This window comes from Psammomys obesus, unplaced genomic scaffold (genome assembly GCF_907164565.1).
Source record: "Psammomys obesus unplaced genomic scaffold, mPsaObe1.curated_primary_1811, whole genome shotgun sequence".
In the NCBI taxonomy this organism is placed as follows: Eukaryota; Metazoa; Chordata; class Mammalia; order Rodentia; family Muridae; genus Psammomys; species Psammomys obesus.
This window is the reverse complement of record NW_026592509.1, coordinates 296,407-316,245: the sequence shown is the minus strand read 5'-3', so window position 1 is coordinate 316,245 and position 19,839 is coordinate 296,407. Positions and strand designations below refer to the sequence as shown.

General features: G+C 56.7%; 1 protein-coding gene across 3 annotated transcripts in view; it reads left to right on the top strand.

Annotated features, from left to right (window-relative positions):
* Window positions 1-348: 348 nt before the first annotated feature.
* Window positions 349-19,839, top strand: part of Kcnc1 (potassium voltage-gated channel subfamily C member 1) — a 40,892-nt gene continuing 21,401 nt past the window's right edge. The window contains exon 1 of one of the 3 annotated variants that reach the window (XM_055613520.1): window positions 349-1,576. In XM_055613520.1, the coding sequence (XP_055469495.1) occupies window positions 1,007-1,576 (570 nt within the window). In that variant the 5' untranslated portion in view covers window positions 349-1,006. The remainder of the gene's footprint in view (window positions 1,577-19,839) is intronic. The other 2 variants (XM_055613521.1, XM_055613522.1) reach the window with 2 other exon arrangements.

Here is a 19,839-nt window from a genome sequence, read left to right as displayed (position 1 = left end):
CGGCAGCGCCCCTCGCCTCGGCCGCCAGCACCACCCGCCCTCCCCGAGCGAGGAGCGGAGCGCGGGGCGCGGAGACACCGGAGCCGGCGGCCGGCGGCTCCGCCGCGCGAGCCGGGCCGGGAGCACCTCCGCCCGGCCCAGCGCGGCTCTGCGCGGCTCTGCGCGCGCCGGGAGCTGTCCCTTCAGCACCGCCACGGCAGCCCGAGCCCGGCGCCTCCCGGAGGAAGCCCGGACCCGGCCGAGCGCGCCCGGTGCTGCGCCGAGCGGCCGCTCCGCGGGCAGCACCCCGCTGTCCCTGCCCGGGGGACCCGCCGTCTCCTCCGGGAGGCGGGGAGAAGAAACGAGGAGGGCGCTCGGGCAGCCTCGCCCGCCGCCGAGCGGAGCAGGCAGCCAGGCGAGGAGAGGCGCCGGGACCGGCCACGCAGCGTGGCGAGCAGCCCGCATCTGTCCCCGCCGCGCCGGGAGCGCGCTGCGGCGACCACCGCGGGGCCGAGCGCGATCTTCTGCACCCCTCCTCCCCCTGCCGGCGCAGGGCTCTCGGTGCGACCCCCGGAGCGAGCGGCTGACCTTCCCCTGAGAAGCTTTGTGTCGGCTTCTCCATTTCCCGCTGAGATGGTTCGGGGAGCCCGGCCCCTCCACCTCCTCTCCCTCCCTCCCGGGGCTCGCCGCTGAGCGCCGCCCCACTCCTCCCCTCCCTCCCCGTCCCCTCCCTCCTCTCTCCCTCGGCCTCCTCCGCAGCCAGGCCAGCTCTGTCTCACGTTGGGCGCCTCAGAGACCCTCGGGAGCCCGCGCGCGCACCCCCGGGCCCGCACCCGGCCGACTGCTCCTCCTGAGCAGGCGTGGGCCGCTCGTCAGGGCGCGCGGCCGGAGCCGCGGTCCTCTGTGCCCCCCGACGGCCGGGGGGAGGGGGGAAGAGGCCCTGCGCCCCCCTCCCCGTCGCCAACTCCCCCTGGCGGCCGCTCCCATGGGTGTCGCTGGGCCGCGCCATGTCTAAGGGGGCGCCGCGATGGGCCAAGGGGACGAGAGCGAGCGCATCGTGATCAACGTGGGTGGCACGCGCCACCAGACGTACCGCTCCACGCTGCGCACGCTGCCCGGCACGCGGCTGGCCTGGCTGGCCGAGCCGGACGCCCACAGCCACTTCGACTATGACCCGCGCGCCGACGAGTTCTTCTTCGACCGCCACCCGGGCGTGTTCGCGCACATCCTGAACTACTACCGCACCGGCAAGCTGCACTGCCCGGCCGACGTGTGCGGGCCGCTCTACGAGGAGGAGCTGGCCTTCTGGGGCATCGACGAGACGGACGTGGAGCCCTGCTGCTGGATGACCTACCGCCAGCACCGCGACGCCGAGGAGGCGCTCGACAGCTTCGGCGGCGCGCCCCTGGACAACAGCGCCGACGACGCGGACGCCGACGGCCCCGGCGACTCGGGCGACGGCGAGGACGAGCTGGAGATGACCAAGAGGCTGGCGCTCAGCGACTCCCCGGACGGCCGGCCCGGCGGCTTCTGGCGCCGCTGGCAGCCGCGCGTCTGGGCGCTGTTCGAGGACCCCTACTCGTCCCGCTACGCGCGGGTAAGTGACCGCCGTCCGCCGGGAGGACCTGACCCGGACGGGCAGCCTTTGCCGCCTTCCGCGGGCCGGGGGCGGTGGGCGGTGAGTGCCCGACAGCTCCGAACCGAAGGGGGCGTGTGCGTGTTCGTGTGCGAGAGAAGGGGTGATTTTGCCACGGCGACTAGGTCTGTATACATGGGTCTGTAGTGCTGGTTGTGTGAGAGCTGAAGAGATGGCTCAGCCTCAAGGCTAGGCTCACAGCCACAGACATAAGAGAGCCTGAGCGTGTGTGCTGTGCATGCATATTTATGTAAGTGTGCTGGGGTGTGTCTGGATGGATTAACTATGTAGGAACAAGCGAGCATATGTGTAGGTTGAATGCGCATGACCCCCCCTCCCCCGCACTCCTGTAGGTGTCCGACCGTGAACACTGGGAAGGTGTGAATTGACCTTTGGTTTGGGGGAGCTGAGGGAGACTCCCTTCTTCCCTGGCCAGGGAGCATCTGGAGTAGAAAGAGTACCCTAGCCTGCTGGGAGGCTGGGGACAGACAGCCCCTCCCTCCTCAGGGGCCATCCAGAAGCCATCTGCGGAGGTGGTCTTGGGAATACTCATAGTTAGTTAATAGCCTGGTAGTTGGTGTGGGTCTGGGCTGGGGTGGAGGCGAGAGAATGGTGACCTCTGTGACCCCCTGCCCTCCCTGGGGGGGCTGGGAAGAGCCTGGAAGAGGTCAAAGCTTAAGCTCCTGCTTCCCCCTGTCCCTGGGAAGAGTCCGGGAGAGAGAGAGAGAGGAAACCCTTCAGGGAAAATGTACCCAGAGGAAGTGTGTGAAGTGGGCGTGTATTCCTCAGCCACACCCCTTTAGAGACAGCAAACTGTTACAAGAGAGAAAAGACACCCTGTTGCTGACCTTGGCCTTCGGCTGGCCTCACTGGATTGGCTTCCTCTGTAAGATGGTGGGCTACAAGGGCCACTTGATGGACCATCTGTTGCTGAGCCCAGAAGGAGACCCCAGAGAAACAGCTCCCCTGGAAGGCACACTCTAGGTCTTTCTGGGCTCTGTTCTCTGGCCTGAAGAGTGCCGAGGATGAGAGCGATGGGTAGAGCTGGAAATTTCAAAGAGCCCCTCCCCCATCTCCAAGCCACCTCTGCTCCTCTCAGGCTAAACACTGCATCTGCCCAGCTGCCTTTTACTGCCCCAGGCCTTCTCTTTTGCTGACCAGGAGGCCAAGCCAGAGCTGGGGTGGGGTAGGCGAATGAGGAGAAACTGGCATCTGCAGATCTGTGGACAAATAAGATTTGGGGACTGGGGAAGGGGTCTGAGGTGCTCAAGGACTAGGAAGGGCTGTTTAGACAGACACCTGACAGGTCTGGTGCTAAAATAAAACATACGTGTGGGGTGGGGGCAGCAGTTCCAAACCTCACACCTTAAATCCTGGAACGACTGACCTCCCATGTCGCCACTGAGGAGCTTGGCCAAGGTCAAGTAGGAAGCAGGAGGTCAAGTAAAATTTGAACCAAAGCCTTCTGGGACCTCGCCTCCCCTGAGATGGCCACTGACTCTCTGCCATTCTCCAGGGCAGCCTGGGACCCTTTGAGGAGGCCGCTCCTCTTCCTTCCTCTCCTTGATGACAGAGGCCACTACAGCTAGAGGATTATGTAACTGGAGTCTATGCTGAGCTGTGGGGAGGGGCCGGAACATGGTACCGGGAGGATGGACCAGCAGAGGCTGGGAGAGAGATGCCTGGCAGGCTAGGCCAAGATCTGGCTTAGAGCAGCTCCTCCACTCACATTTGACCTTGGCCCCTGGAAGCTAGGCCCAATAGGCCCAACATCTTTAAGGTGGTTGCAGAAGGCTGAGCCCTCCACCTGCCACCTTGGACTCTGCTCTGATCAGTGTACCCATTTTCAGGGCAGGTGAGGATCAGTAGGGTGCATTCCATCCTGCTTGCCTGCTCTTTCCACCCACTGGCCATTCCTAGGTTGTGAGGCGGCCTTCACTCAGCGGAGTGACCGGCTGCCTAAGTACAGCCGGATGGGCCGAGGGTGTGAAAGCACCAGGCTGAAAAGTCTCACACGGGTGTCCACCGAAGAGCAGGTGCAGGCAAGAGCTGGGCAGTCAGAGGGGGCAGGTGGAGCACTGGGGCGCAGGCGGGCGTTAGCGGGCGCCCTCAGGGATGCAGGGCTGCTCTCCTCGGGAGCCTCTCAGAGAGGCTGTAGTCCTTTTCCGTTTGCATGGGGCCGCGTGAGGACACAGAGACCCACAGAAGGAGGGCAATGAAGGCAGAGCTGGGATTAGAACCAGGCTCCTGCCTCCCGCCTGCCCAGCTGGCCTAGCTGCATTGCGCTGCCTCTCTGCAGCCCTGCGCAGGGAGCCTGCTGCCCGCCTCCTCCCCCTTCCATCTTTGCGGCTGCCCGCCCCGCTGTCACCCCGCTGTCACCTCTGTTTACTCCTCCCCCCACAGCCTTCTCAGATTGGTGGGTCTGAGTTTAGGATTCTTCTTTGGTGTTTGTTTGTTTGTTTGTTTGTTTGTTAGATTTTAGACCTGAATCTCATGTGTGATATAGTCTGTGTGTGTAAAATAAAAACTGGAAAAGCTTGTGTGTGAGATTTTGTGTGGGTGTGTGAGAGACTCCTTGTGTGTAAGAATAAAAATATGTTAGCTAGATATGACTCTGGGAGCACATGTGTGTGTCCCTATGTGTTCAAGTGTGTGTGTGTGTGTGTGTTGAGATTGTGACCATAAAAGAGATCCTTGGTCAAAGAAACTATAAGATTGTGTCAAAGAAACTGGATGTCAGATTGTGTGTGTGTGTGTGTGTGTGTGTGTGTGAAAGAGAGAGAGAGAGAGAGAGAGAGAGATTGTGTGTAATAAGAAAAAGAGAAGATGAGCGCGACTCCAGGCCGGTGTCTGAGAGATGTGCAGGCAGGTGTGGAAGTGTGCGTGTGAAGCTGTGTATGCGTGTAAGCTGTGTGCGCATCACCACCTATGCGTGTTTACTGGGCTCTGTGTGACGGGCTGTGTGTTGAGAGACTGTGAGGCCCCATGTGTGACACTGTGTTTTATATGATGGGGATCTTAGATGTGCGTGATTGTTGCCATTAGTGCTTGTGTGTGCGAAAGACCCTGCGTGGCCTGGGTGTCTGCGCACCCTGAGACTCCCCGGGGTGTCTGGCCGGGGCCTTTCCCTGCATGTCACGCCTCAGAAGACTTACGTCCCGGCCAGGCCAGTCATGGATGTATGGGCCAGCGGCGAGGTCGCCTTCCCCAAGGAGCATCAGAAGGCTGGCTGTGGAAGATAGGTGCCCCTTGGTTGGGAAGGGAGCCCCGGTGCAGCTATAAGGGGTAGGTGCTGGCTGCAACAGCTAGCTCCCCGTCCTTCCAGATGGAGTTTGGGGAGTGAGGGGGGCTGGGCTAGCGGAGCCCCACCTGTGCAGCCTCAGACTCACAGAGGTGAGGGGGTGAGGGGCCTCCTGGAGTCGCGCCGGGCAATCACTAAGGGGCGAGCTGCTGTTGGCAGGGAGAGGAAGAGAGTCCTTGTATGCAGGGTTGCAGAGGTGTGAGAGCAGGTGTGCAGAGCCCGCTGGCCCACAACCTGCCCACCTACCTCCCTGAGAGTCAGCGAGGTCAGAGGCCCTACGTCTCCACGTGGGACCTACACACCACCAAGAACGTTGTTCACTGTCATAGCAAGGCCAGTGATGGTGTCTGGGTTGCAGGCCAAGGAGTGTCCCTAATGTGTGTGTGTGGTGGCATCAGGTCTCAGGGCTGGGGAGCCCTGCCTCTGTGTGCTCTGCCATCCGTCTCTCCTGACACCCTGTCCTCCCCTGCCTCAGTGTCCTGTCCTTCAGGCTTGGGGACCTGTTGTAGCCCTAGCGTTCCTGGCTCTCTGGAGAGGAAGTGACAGAGTGCTTACAATGAAGAGGCCAGCCACAGACTTCCCTTTCTTCCTTTGTCCCACTTCTGAGACAACCCTGAGTGCTGGCAGTGGCATGAGGCAGGGAACTATTAGCAGGGGCTTCTTAGGAAGCCCACCTTCCTCCGGGACAGGGCATACTCTGAGACGTGGCAGCCTGGAGTGAAAAGCTGTCTCAGCGTGGCCCAGCCGGCCACCGTGCTTCTTTAGTGGGAGTCTGTCTTCTTTTAAAGTGTACCTCCATGCCCAAGTCCTTTCGGTAAAGAAAGGCATAGACCAGGTGTCTGGCAAGTCACAGTCCGTCAGCCCCATTAGCGATGAGGAGTTGCTGGGAGGACTGACTGGGGTCCACACAGAGCAGGTCTGAGAGATGGTCACGTGGATGGCCACAGGCACACAGGAAACAGTCAGGAAATGCAGGCTGCTCTTTGCTGGTGTCTCTCCGTGGCTTTGCCATGTTATCTGACCTCACAACCATCTCTGAACTTTATCTTCTCCTCTACCATCATGCTTCAGACCACTAGGCTTCAAACCACCATGGTTCCCTCAGGCCCACCTCTCCAGCACTTTTGTGACTATTTTTTCCAGTTCTAGTCCCAGGCCCTCCCAGTCCATTTTTTTCCATTTGACAAACACAAGTCCTGTTCACCTGAAAAATTGGTCAGGTCACCAAAGCCTGCAGGACTTCCCAGGTTCATGCTGGGGCCTTTTGGGTTCAGCCTGCCTCTCCAGTGTGTGCTTGCCTGACTTTAGTCAGCACTCACTCACTGATCATCTGGCCTGGCTTAGTTGCCTACGGTTGCTAAGCCATGTCCCATTCCCTCCGAGGACTCTTTCTTCCTAGCTCACTCGCTCTCCTATTTTCTTCACACCAACTTAGAAAGCGGTTCAGTAGCATATCCTTCCTGACTCTGACAAGCTGGGTCAGGGTTCAGTCCCAGGTCCTCTTCTTCAGAGCAACCATCCGGTTGGTGACTGGATGTTCATTAGAAGCTTGCTCGATTCAGATATGTCTCCTCCAGAGGAGGTTCCAAGCCTCCTCTGCATTCAGTGTAGTAGGAGCTGTGGTGACAGGGGAGGTTAAGGCTCAGAGAGAAGGACAGATTTCTCAAGGTCACAGGTGAGCAGGCTGTCTGAGTGCCCTCATCTCCTGACTCTAAACTCAGCAGATTTTGATGTCCCACCTTGGCGAGGGTTTGGAGTCTGGTGCCCCAAGGGCAGCTTTGGTGCTCTGAAGGTTTGGCATTGGTTACCAGAAGCTTTGAAGGTTGTTGGCCTAAGTCTCTCAGGGAAGACAAGACTTGTCTCAGAGGGTGGGGGAGGGTTCTGGTAGGGGCTCATTCCAGGGCCCACTGCCTGAGCCAGGCACCTCAAGCCTCCCACGGCAGCTGAATTTAGTGCCTCTGGCTATTCTGAGCAGTCTCATGACCAGTGTATTCCGCTCTGTGCCAAAAGGTCAGGGCCTTAAGCCACACCCTGCTGCTGCTCCTGGGTCAGCCTGGCCACCACCCCCGTCCCGGATCCCATCTGGGAAGGTGGCTCAGAGGTAAAGGAGAACCCGAGAGACCCGGGGCAGGTGGCTGCTAGTCTTTGTTCAGGAGAACTAGTTGGTGGGAAGGGACTCTGCGTAAGCGTAGGACGTGGTGTGGTTAGCTCCTCTCTGGACACCTCCAGTCACGGCAATTAAAGAAAACATTCTTCAAGGGTGTGGACGAAAGCAGGAGTCTACAGGAAAGTGGCCTTTTTTTCTTTCCAAGACTGTGACAATAAGCATAGGGACCCATGCAACGGGACCTCGAAGTAGGAGCTAGACACCGGGCTCATCTGTGGAGAACGCACTAGGGCAAGTGGGAGTTTGTAGCTGAGGAGCAGGGTGAGGGTGGGGGGAGCAGAGTAGGTGAATGGAAAATTACCATCAAGAGACATAAGGCTAAATCAGCTCTAGCAGGATTCTCACCGCAGCCAGCCTGTATGACCAGACATCACCTGGCGGGATGGAGGATGATAAACATGATGAGACACAGGGAGTCGAGTGCTCAGATGCCAGAGATGGGGCAGGCTAAGCCGCTTCGTGTTCATTCCCTGGAGGGGCATTTTGCAGTAGGTACACAGGTCAGCCGAGCAGGTGAGCCCTAGGAAAGGCTCCTTCCTCTTCCAGGACAGACCAGGGAAGCTCGGGGAGGAGAAGACACCAAACTCACCGCCCAGGCTTTCTGCTGCTCTTGGCTCCAGTTTTAAAGAGCCACAGAGCACATCTAGGTGTGCCGTCGTCTTACTAGCCAGACGGAGGGAGAATAAACAGCTATTGGCGCTCCTGGATCTAGCCCTGATGAGTGAGACTCCTCTGGTCAGTGAATCTAGGAATTGGTCCAAATTCCCAACATCTCCAAAGTCAAACTTTGCAGATCATCTTTCTTTCTTGGTGCTGCCATTTATTAATGTGCATACGCCTGCCACACACTGCCTCGGTTCACAGATTCTCGCCCAGTTCTCACAGTGCTCCCCAGGACGACATTATGCTGTCCATGCCCTTGTCGCAGCTAAGCTACTAAAACTCAGAGTGAAGTCACATGCCCAAGGCTCCTGAGCTCATGAGCACAGTGGCCAGCATGCAGAGCCTGCCTCCTGTCTGTGGTCCAGAGATGCTGGGGTCTGCTGCCGGCCATGCTCCGGGCCTGTGCTTCCATCTCATGCCCAACCACCTGTCCAGGGACGCTTTTCAGCAAGCCCTGACCTGGATTGGATCATAGCTGGAGGGCCATGTCCCATTTGGGTTAATGGAGCTCTCTGGTATTCTCAAAGAAGAAAGTGTCCCCACAGCGCCCAGCCATCTCCCATCCCTGTTCGTATAAGCTGTGTCCCACAGGAAATGGCAAAGAAGCCAGAGAAAATGGAAATTTATCTTGTGCGAGGCAGGCACTGTATGGAAAGAACGCTGGCTTTCCTTAGTCCTGAGTTTGAGGCCTGCCCTGGTCCCTGGCCGGGGCTCCTACTGTCCTCTTTGTCGGGTTCCCTCAGACCTCCTGGTCCTCAGGTTTTGTTTTCACGTTGGAGCTTCGGCTCATGGACTCCCTGCACTGCTGTGCTTTCTGCTCCCTTCTGAGCACTCAATCCACCCTCCCCAGCTCCCAGCTCTCAGCCTGGCTGGCTCCTTTGGGACTGAGGACCTGGGTACTGAGGCACCTAGCTTGCACAATTTAGAATAGGCATGAGTAGGTAAGCTCTGAAGGCCTGGAGCTAGGGGTGTACGGACCATCGGGAGTGGACAGGTGAGATTACGCATAGATGCTAGCTTGTGGGCACTGGACAACTAGACCAGACTAAAGCTACTGAGATGTTCTGGCCAAGACCCAATGCCTGGGGGCTATAGTTTCTCTCCACTTGGCACTCAGGAAGGTTGATCTCAGAGAGCACTAAGAGTCTTCTAGCCAGGGAATTCTGGGAGTTTAAGAATGCTGGACTTCAGCTTCCCAAAGGAGCTGAGAAGCCAGTGAGTCCTTCTTTTCTCTCCTTCCACACCCCAGCCTAATTGCCCTCCACAACACAGGTGAGTTCTGGACACAAGTCCTGGCAGCAAGTGGGAAGGAGCCCAGGAAAAAGGTCTTTAGAGCCTCTCTTCTAGCGCGGTCAACTGTTACTCATTCATTAAAAGCATAGTAGCCCCTCGCACCTGCATAAACCACCAGCCCAGTGGCAGGCTGACTTGGGGTGCCACTACTTTGGGGTGTGCGTCTCTTAGCTCAGTGAGCGTCAGATGTTGCCCTCTTCCGTGGGTCCTTTTCTTGGCTGTCAGGGAGTGGCCAGAAGCCCTTCACAGGAGACCTGTGGTTTCAGACTATATTGGGGAAAGAGCCATGGTAGAGGAACGCTGTGTTGGACAAGGTAAGGGTCTTGTCCCTGGCTGTCAGGGAGGCTTAAGGATAGATGCCGTAGGACCTTCCTGCCCAGGCTGATCCTTGAGAACTACCTGAGGTGTTTCAAGATCTTCAGGTTCCTGGAGAGGTTTCATTCCTAGGCCTGTCCATTTCAAGGTGACATTAATGCTAGCAGGGAGAGTTCCTGTGACAGGAACCACATAAATGACGGCTGTCTTAAGCATGGCCCTTTGACCAAAGGCAGCATGAACTGATGGGATTTGGGTTGGAAGTCTCAGGCTCCAGCCTAAATGGTCTAGTCAGAACTCACATTCTAACAGGATCCCAGTGACTCAGTGGCTGGGAGTGCTGAAGTAGGCACTTCCAGGAGAGAAAGTGCCAGGTTCCATAGACCGATGGGTAGGATGTGTAGGTTGGCTGTTCTGTGACCCTGATCTTCCTGTTGCCTGGGGCTGAGACCCTTCTTAGCAAATGCCTCTGTCCAGCTACTGAGGCACAAAGCCTTCTTGGGGGTGCTCTCTGGGCACTTTTTCTCACATCCCAGCTTCAGACATATCCAGAGTCCTCCCGCCTACCATCGCCCTAACTTCTCTAGCTGTAGCTAATATCACTTGTGTAGATTAGTGCCGAGGCCTTCTGGCCTCCTCACCTCAGCTCTGGTCACCCTGACCCGCCCAAGGCCCCTCTCTACAAGCTAACCAAGGTGACAGACTGCTCTGACCCCATCAGTCCTTCATTTTGTCACACTCGGGATTTGGTGTCCCTCAGAGGAGAAGCCGAACTCTTTCATGGGACTGTAAGTGTCTGTGAGAATGCCTCGCTCGACCTCCTTTCTTATGCCCTCCTGCCCAGGTCCCGCTCACCCATCTTGTTACCTCCTCTTCTCCTTCATCTTGCTTCTCTCCAAGTCCCCTCCTTTCAGGTATCACAGCTTTCCGTTGACAACGTGTCTTTTCCCCACTCACCTTGCTTGTTCGTTCTATCATGTAGTTCCGTGTAATTTCAGGAATTTTAGCCTCTTTTACCAACTGTGGCATCCCTTAAACCTAGAGCAGTACCTGAAACAAGACGGGTGCTAAATAACTACTTGTTGAAAGTCAAGTAATTTTCCTGTGGGTGGGGGCAGCAGCTCATGCCTGCAATCCCTGCACTCAGGAGGCAGAGGCAGGAGGGGGCTCCAGTTTGAGGCTGGCCTGGGCTACATAGCAAGGTTTTTTCTGAAAACAAACAAAATTATTGAATGAAGAAAGCAATGGTAGGACCTGAGTTCAAAAACAGACAGGGGCCCAGTGCCTTTAAGCCCACTCCTCACTGAACCCCTTCCTTAGTTGCTTACCTGGGAATCGCTCCCTCTCCCACACTGGAGCAACGGCGAGCAGGCCAAGGTGGGGGAGAGACTGCTGGGAAACCCAGACAGGGTACGGTTACCCTGAAGCCACAGGCCTGCCGGTGACGGCGTTCTCATCGAGAGCCCTCTCCAAACTCCTGTCTCCCACTGTATTGACACGGCAGTTCCAGCCAGAGCTCCGAGACCCCCACACACACAAGCTCCCAAGTTCTGCATGGTCCAGCCTGAGGCTTCTCCTGTGAGCTCTTTCTCCTGAAGGCCAGTTAATCTTTCTACCTTTCCCTGTGTGACTTCCCTGACCCCCTCATCCTCTTTCCTCTGTCAACTGTTTGTGGGAAGTCCTAGGGATTCGCCACTGGATTTCAAAACAACTCCTCCTCTTGAAGTCCTAGAAAGGAGGATTTTTTTTTTTTTATTTCAAATTCCTCTACTTGGAACATCAGTCATGCATTCAGTAAAATAAATGTAGGACAGCTCTACCCCCAGTCCCTGGCTGTTTGACCCTGGCACTGTGACTCGAAGTCCCATTCTTCCCTGAGGGCAGGCCTCTTGAATGGGGACCTGGGTTCAGATCTCAGCCCCACTACTCACCAGCTGTGTGACCTTGGACAAGTTCCCTAACCTGTCTGCGCCTCAAGAGTAGGCTATTAATAGCTCCTGACTCACAGGGAAGTCGAGAGGATTAAATGTGTTAAGCACTCAGCCCAGAACCCAGAACGTAATCAGTGTTTAATTACTGTGGGTTTCATTATCTTCTCACCAGCTCATGGCCCTAGAAGACCCAAACCTTTACCTGTCCCACCCACTTTGTTCTTTGATTCCCAAACCCCCTAAAAATTCTGTAGGTCACCTAACCTACCCTGGCCCCTAGGACCCCATTTTCCAGACTTGGTCTCCCAGATCTGGTTTTTATGATGTCACTCTGGGAGACAGGCCTGGATTCTCCCATGAGACCCCTATGCATTACAGGCAGGTCCCACCTCCTTGAACCCCAGTCTCCTGATCTGTTGCAATGGGCTTCTCAACCCTGCTCTTCCTCCCTAGAGAGAGGTGACAGAACTTCCGCTTACTGGGTGAGAGGGAGGGAGGGCAGGCAGGCAGCTGACATCAGGCTCTGGCCAGGAGCCAAATTCAGTGACCTAAGGTGCTGACAAGTGCCAGTGTGGTGGGCCTGGCAGTGGAGGAGGCCACACTTCTTAGCTCCAAGCATTGTAGTTTCTCCGTCAGAGAATGCTCAGGCCCATGGAGGGACAATGGCAGGGGTCTTTTGGACCACAGAGCTGCAAAATCCTGGGACCAGGGACAAGGGTCACTGTTGGTGCCAGGGGACAGTGCCCATTCTCAGGCTGGGCTACCCCGTCAAACTGACGCCAAGCTGGATGGGGACAAGCTAATATTAGCAGGGCAGCCCAGACAGCTGAGCTCTGGGTCCTCCGGAGCCAGCCTCGCTGTGCCCAGACGGAGGCTACTACAGCCAGCGTCATGGCAGACAAGGAAACTTCCCTAGCCTCTGTAGGGCCTCAAGTGCCCCTGCCACCTCTCACCAATGGCTGCCAGCCCTGTTCTACCTTCACCATAGACCACGGCATCCCATACCTTCCCTCCCCTGCACCACGGTCCAGGAAGGGACTCCTGCCTCTCAGCTGCACATAGCGAACCCCCCAGGGCTACCGTTAGTACTTTGTATTTATTTACCCAGCACATATTAAGAAGCGCCTACTATGTGGAAGGCACTGCTGCCCATGCTGGGAATCACATTAGGGACGAAGCCAGAAACAAAACTACCAGAATCCGGTGCCCTCGGGAAATGCCAGTGTGAGAAACTGAACGGAAAACAGTGGCTGTGCAGTGTGTCCGGGGGGACCAATGCCACAGAGACGGCGACTTTAGCCGCGGTGGAGTGAAGAAAGTGTGGGAGAGAGCCGCATGACAGCTGGGCAGCAGAGCGAGTTAGATGTGCAGGGCCTGTGAGCAGGCAGGCGTGCGCAGGGGCTTCGGCTCAGCAAGGGCTCGCACAGAGCCAGGGAGAGGTGGCAGGCCAGAAAGTGCGGTGTTCCTCGTGGGCTTCCTTCCGGGGGGCAGGGGTGACTGCTCTGCTCTGGAGAACTCCCCAGCCTGCCAGCCCGAGGACTTGGCCCTCTGCATGCATGTGGTGGCCTCCTCTGACCACCCGTGCCTGGCTGCCACAGTCTGGGATCAGAGCTGGGTGTGAAGCCAGGGAAAAGTTGATGAGGGGCCCTTCCAGCCTCATAGCTGTTCACGAATGTCCCACCACAGCATAGGTCGTAAAAGGGGCTAGGGCAAGGGTAGGGGGCCACACTCGCCACACTGCCTGGTCCATCCTGGATCTGCAGATTAGAAGTACTCAGTTGCCTTGGCTCATTTCCGGTGGGAGGAAGCAGAAAGCCACTGTGAGACTCCAACAAAGTAAGATACAGAGTGCTCTTTAGAAGGCTCGTGGCCAGCACAGGTGCAAATTAGGTCATCCCCACCATTTCTTCAGGAAGGTGGGGTATTTTTTGGGGGGTATTCTGAAGTCACTAGCCTCGGTGGCTCTTAGAACACAAGCCTGATGTCTACAAACGAAGTTGGCTGGAGTGACTTCTGAGGAGCTCCCAGCCTGGCAGATGGGATGGTCCTCTGAGGACCCTTTCTGCCCTCTTAGATGGTAGAGGCCCCGTCTTGAGTCTTGCTGCCGGGTCAGGATTGGAGGCATAACTTCAGACCACAGCTGCATCCCAGGGCCAGCATCTCATTCATTAAAGATAACTCTGTACCTGCAACCTCACCCCAGGGGCTCTCTGAGGAGGTGTGAGGAACATGGCTGCCTGCTGGGCCATGCGAGCCAGCCAGCCAGGAAGCCCTGGAGTGACAGCCACGCTGGGCTTCAGCATCGCTGAAGGTGAGCCCTCTGCGGGGCGCTTTCTCCCAGGGCCTAGACACCCCTGACTCGGCTCCTAAGAGTCCTACACATTTGGGCCCAGCCAGTACACTTCTGGGCCTTCATTTCTTTAGCTGTAAGGCATGCATAGTGCAGTTGGAGAACACAGTACAATCAGCAGCAGAGTGAGGATTTTAGGGAGAGAATATGGTGCCTAGGAAGGCCATGTGTGGGGAGAGACCACCATGTCGAGGGCAAGGGAGTGATGTAGGGAAGAGACAGGACAAAGGAAGGGTCTTTGGCCATGGCCAGGACTGGTTTGTGGCATGCCCTCTGCCCTGGTATGGAACTGAGTGGATGGCATCCTACTGAGCCTAATTCTTCAAGAAAAAAAATGGGAATAGGAATTGTACTGCATGGCGGAGTGAGCTTCTGAGGAGCGGAGCCCCTGGCCTGGCTCCTGCTGGGACAGCCCTTACGAAGGCAGGCTCTGGCAACGCCAGGTAGGCCTGGGCTTACATTCTTCAGTATACAGTGGGGCCCTGGCTGAGCCGCCAAGATGCAGAATGTGAGAGCCGGCCCTGGCAGCCTCGGAGCCGTGAACCACCATCACCAATGATATATTTAGTGGCACAAAGGTCAGAAATGCCAGGCACTGGCTTCCCTTCTGGGCGGCAGGAGTTGTGTCTCCTGAGGCCTGGCTGTCACCAGGCAGATGTATTTTTTCTCTCCCTCAGCCTGGGGCCATGAGTGCAAGCCTGGGAGTTAGGAATCATGGCGGCTTCCTGTGCCCTCAGCCCTCTCTGAAGCCTGGTGACTATCCTTGAAATCCTGCAGTCTACTCTCGAGGCCCGCCCACCCTTCACCCACAGGCTCCTCAGTGTCCTCTTGCTCCCAGCCTGCCTGCTTGCCCTTGCCTTCTGTTTCCTGTGACAAGGTGTCCTCTCTTTGTTTGTAAGATGGATACATCCTTGGCGGCAAGTTTTGGTTAACTGTCCTTTGTGGAGCGGTTCCAAAGCCTCACCCCAGGGACAGCCTGCCCCGCCCTTGGTGCTTCCAGAGACCTTTTCCTTACTTCGCCTTTCTAAATAGTCTACTGGGCTCAACAGAAACCCACAAAGGTACAGAGCCCACCTAAGATCGTGGAGTGCCCGGATAGAGCAGGAAACCAATAGCTCTTGTTCACATGGCGTCTTTCCCAATAGCCTTGTGAGGTAGAAGGAGTTGACATGATGCCCATTTTATTGAGGAAGGAAAGGTGATGGAGAAGAAAAGGTCCAGAGAAATTAATTTATTTATTTGCCTAGTTGGTGGTTGGTAGAAGCTGAGGTCTTTGAAATCAGCAGCTGGGCCAGTCTGTTCTTCCTTGCTGTGGAATGTGGTAGTTCTATGGTCAAGTATGGCGTGTTGGATGGACAGATGAGTGACAGATGAAAGAAATAGTGCATGAAAAAAATGAATGTGTGGACACGTGCAGGTGAATGGATAGGAGGAGGAGCATGCAAATAGGTGGCTACACAGCTGGGTGGGAACCAGTTAGACGGATGAACGCATGGGTTGGTGGGAAGGTATATGTATGTACAGGGGTTGAGTGGGCAGAGGAATTGGTGTATGGAGGGATGAAGGGATGGATGGGTGGGTGGGTGGGTAAATGGCAGGATGAGTGGATGTATCAAGTGTGACTGTGTGTGTGCGCACGGGTATGGGTGCTCAGTCTTCAGCACACCCACAGAGGTCAAGGGACGACATCTGTCTGCATGGATACATTTCTGTTTCTGGCCTTCAAGGTTAAAGAGGAAGGACTGCTTCCCATTGCATGAAAACATCTGGAGAATGGGACTTGAAAACTGAGGACTTCAGGGTGGAGCCATGGAGCACACAGAGGCAGTTTTGAGATTGCTTGAGGCAGAGGTGGCTGCTTAAGTGGAATGAGAGGGTTGAGAGCTAGGGTTGGAGCTGATCTCTAAGGCCTTTCCCAGCAGGAGCAAGCTGGGGAGGTGTCAGAAGCAGAGCAGTGACAGGACAATCGGGTTCGGCAGGCCCACCTCCCCACAGCCAGTAGAGGCAAATGGAGAATGGGGTCTGGCCACACTGAGCATGCCGTGGTTTCATCGTGTTCTGTGAGGGGCAGCGTTATTGCTCCTGGTCACCAGCCTGAGTGAGTGGTGTAGACAGTGCAAGCTCTGCTCACAGGGGACACGGCACTGAGAATGAGGCCTTCCTGCAGCCCAGAAGACCTCGGTTAGGCTGAGTTCTACCATCTTCCTGCCATTTTTTCTGTCATCTCCAGACTCTAGCAATGACCAGAGACTTTATTCCAGTTGCCTGGCAATAAAGGGACTGTGGGCCTGGATGGCCAATCAGTGAGCTTGGCAAGACCTGCACGAAGGGTTTGGTGCTGCAGTGTGGAGCACGCTTTTCCAGCTGGAGCTAAGACTGTTCATTTGCACAAAGCACAGTAATGCGAGCTCCAGCCACCCCCCAGCTCTGTTCTAGCATTCCCCAGCACCAAGCTGCACCCCCTGCACACACACACACACACACACACACACACACTGGCCCCACAGTCTCCCTGGGAAACCAGGTCCCAGTGTGCCTGGTGTGCAGCTAACTGTTCATTACAGTCACGGCTGTGGCTAAGTATAGCTCCTGCTCACACAAGACCAAGACAACAAGGGAAAGCCTTTCCATAAAAAAGCCCCACACGCAGACACCCAGACGGCCACACATGCATGCTCCCACACTCACACACAGCGGTGGCATGCGCACGTGGACACACACCTGTGCCAACACTGTGATTTCACTCAGGAAATGTCCTTTGGGGGATAAGAGTGTGGTCAAATGGTCTGGAGCCAGAAAAAAACAAAACAAAACAAAAAACTGAGTTTCCAGTCCCGACCACATGGCTGCTTCCCAGCTTTACGCGCATGGGTGACTTCTGTGGTGTCTTTGAACCTCAGTTTCCTTTATAGAATTGAGACGGCAACAATGGCAGCCAGGGGAGGGCCTCAGTGGAGAATGCCCTGCAAGTGGGAGCATCTGTGTCTGAATCCCGAGCACCCACATGAAAGCTGGGCGTGGCCACACGGCAGCTTTAACCCAGCTCTGGGGGAGGTGGAGACAGAGAGGATTTCTGAGGCTTCTGGCTGCCAGTGTAGCCCCAGGCTCTGAGAGACCCCATCTCAGGGGAGTAAGGAGAGTGAAAGGGCAACGTGACCTCCGTGTCACTTAGGGACATGCATACAACATACAACACACACACAACACACATCCGGGGAGGGAGGGAGTGCAACCATGAGTAGCCTCACAGGCCTGGAAGGTGGGTGTGGCTCAGGATGCGTCACCACTCCTAAGCACCTACTGTGTGTCCGGCCCTGTGCTGGAAGCGTTATCTGAAGCTGCTCTCGCTGGCCGGGCTTACCTAAGGTGCTGTCCGGTCACAGGAGGTGCTCAGCCCATGCACTGTTTTATGACCGAATGACTGAATGTTTGAGTGCTTCATCAAAGGTGGCTACGTGTCCTCTGAGCTTTCTCCTCCCAAGAGGTGTCCACCTCGGGCCAGTCAGCAGTCTGTGGCAGAGCCCAGGCAGCTCCCAGCCTGTCAGGGTGAGTGACACTCCTTCAGGCAGGCAGCTGAACGCTGGACCCCCAAACCCAGAACCAGCTCCGGCCAACAGATGGTCAGAGACAGGAGCCCCACAGACTCTGGCAGACCCTGGTGCAGATGGCCTGTAGGCTGGGACCTCTGGCTTGGCACAGGGCAAGTTTGCATTTGCTGAGGAAGGAACTTTGGTCCAGTCTGGGTACAAAACAAGCTTCAGGACTGGAGACGTTGTCACTGGCTGTCACTGTTCCCAACCTTTGAATAAACCGACTGTTAAACTGCCCAGGCCCTCCCCTCCCATCACACCTCCTCAAAAGGAAACTGGCATTTCCTCGTGCTTTTTAAAGCCCAGACTGGCTGGGCCAGGCCTGGGTGTGGGGTGTGGAGGGAGTGGTGGCACTGGGAGTCACGCAGCCCGTGTCTCTCCTCACCTTCAGTGATCTCACGATGCTGGGAATAGACATGGTCTCATCACCTCCTGTGCGTCCCAGATTCCAGTGCCCAGACTCCGGAGTCCCCTGCTCTTGTGCCCGTGTCCAGGCTTTGAAACCCCAGTTCCATTGCTGTTCTGTCCCAATAGATGGGCTGGATGCCATTGAGCAACAGCATAAACACCTTCAACCGGCTGGTGTCCTCAAGGTACCCTGCTGACCCTGTGTCCACCTCCACGGGCGACGCACGCCATGCTTGTGTGTGCTGGACAACAGTCTTTTCGTACAGACTGTTCCCACCGGAGATGAAGGGGATTGTGCCCCCTTCAGGTTATAAAAGTGAGCCGTCAGTGAGCACCCAGGTCCCAGCACAGCCCCGAGTGTGCTCTCAGCCCCCAAGCCTACCAACTGTCCAACGTGTGGGCTCGGGGCGTGCCTCACTGGGGCATAGAGAATGGTTAGTGCTGGTGGCCGCGGTAGCCGCAGAGACAGGTGTGCTGGTCCTGTGAATGCTGAGGTGGACACGCACAGCAGTAGTACCCGTGAGCTCGGGATTGGGTGCGCTTTGTCTGTAGACGGAGCGGTGGGCTGCTTCCTCAGAAGGCTGCGGGGTGAGGCTGGGCACAACATGCGTGCGAGGACCGAGGCACACGAGTGTGTGCCCGTGACCATCTCTGCGCGGATGAACAAATGTGTTTGTGACCACCAGCGCTCTCTGAGTCGGGGAAGGGTCCTTCTTTCTCCTACTAATTGGAAAGCTCGGCTGGCTCTTGAGGCCTTGTACCCTCATGGAAACTGAGTGAGAACGTCTGAATCACTAGCATCCATCCAGCCGGACTCTGAATGTGGGTGAGAACCTGTATGCAAATCGCAGCGCGGTGAAGCTCAGTGTCCGAGTAAGCGATGTGCGCGCGCCCTGGGAGGGAGAAGGAAAAACAACAATAGGGAAGGTCAGCTCACTGGGGAGGCTGGTTCAGATTTTCACCTCATCTGATGGCGAGAGGATGGACCACAGAGATGTGGAGAGGAAGGCCCAGCAGGTGGAAGGCCCCGCGGCAGCCGTGTGTCCTACACGTTTGAGAAGCACGTCTGAAGATGCAGATGGAGGTGAAGGAACAAAGTGGTGGGAGAGAAGGCCGGAGGTGACAGCGGCTCTGATCAAGCGGGAGTCTCCCCAGGAGAAACGGGAGCCCTTGCCGCGTTCTCTTCAGAGAAACAACACAATTGGCTGTGTGAGGCAGCCATGTGAGAGCCTGGAGATGAGTCCAGAGACTGTGGCCTCAAGCTGCAGGGGGAGATAATGGGGATGGGGATGTGGGGGCAGCCGTGGGAGTGGGAGGGCCTCAGAGCGGGCTGGGGTTAAAGTAGAACCACCAGGATTTCCTCACAGATTAAATGTGAGGTGTGACAGAAAAAGATGTTGAGGATGACTGCAAGGTTTTTGGCAAGAAGGTCCTGGAAGGATGGAGATGGAGAAGGCTGCGGGGGAGGCGGGTGCTCCGGAGCTTGGCTGCCAGGTTGAGCTTGAGTGAGCTACTAGAGCCGCTCTTGGGGTGCCAGGGAGGTGGGTGCAGGGGGCCTGTGAGCAGGGGAGAGCTGGGCCGGTGGGGGCCTTCGTGACCACACTGTCTGATGGCTCCCAATGGGAGACAGAACTGGAGCCATAGCTGAATCAGCCTGAGGGGAAGGGAGATTGCCAAGAGGAGCCAGGATGGCTCTCACGGCATCCGGGGCAGGCTGTGGAGACGTGGCTGGAGGAGCAGAAGGCTCTCAGGAGGCCATGGGGTCTCCAGGTGTAATAGAGGGGCCTGAGCGGCCAGAAGCAGCGGTGGTGCGGGAACCCCAGCAACAGCTGGCTCTGTTCTCTGCCTACCCTGTGGCCTCCGTGTGCACCCCCACTCTAGCCCCAGGGCTGGTTAAAGGCCAGCCGGCTTTCTTGCACACTCCCTGTAGGCCCTTGTCACCGTATGTAGGTGCATTTTTCTCTGCATGGCTGCTTAACACATACCAGTTTACTTGCCAGAGACACGGCTGTGTTTGCTGCTCCTGTTGTGAGGATCCTGCCCAAGCCGTGAATATACAACAAATATGTACAGTGTGTGAGCGCTCGCCGACTGTCCCTCACAGGCACCGTGCACTGCCCTCTCCGTGCCTGCCCTCCCAGAATCACCCCAAACACACTCACACACACACACACACACACACACACACACACACACACACACACAC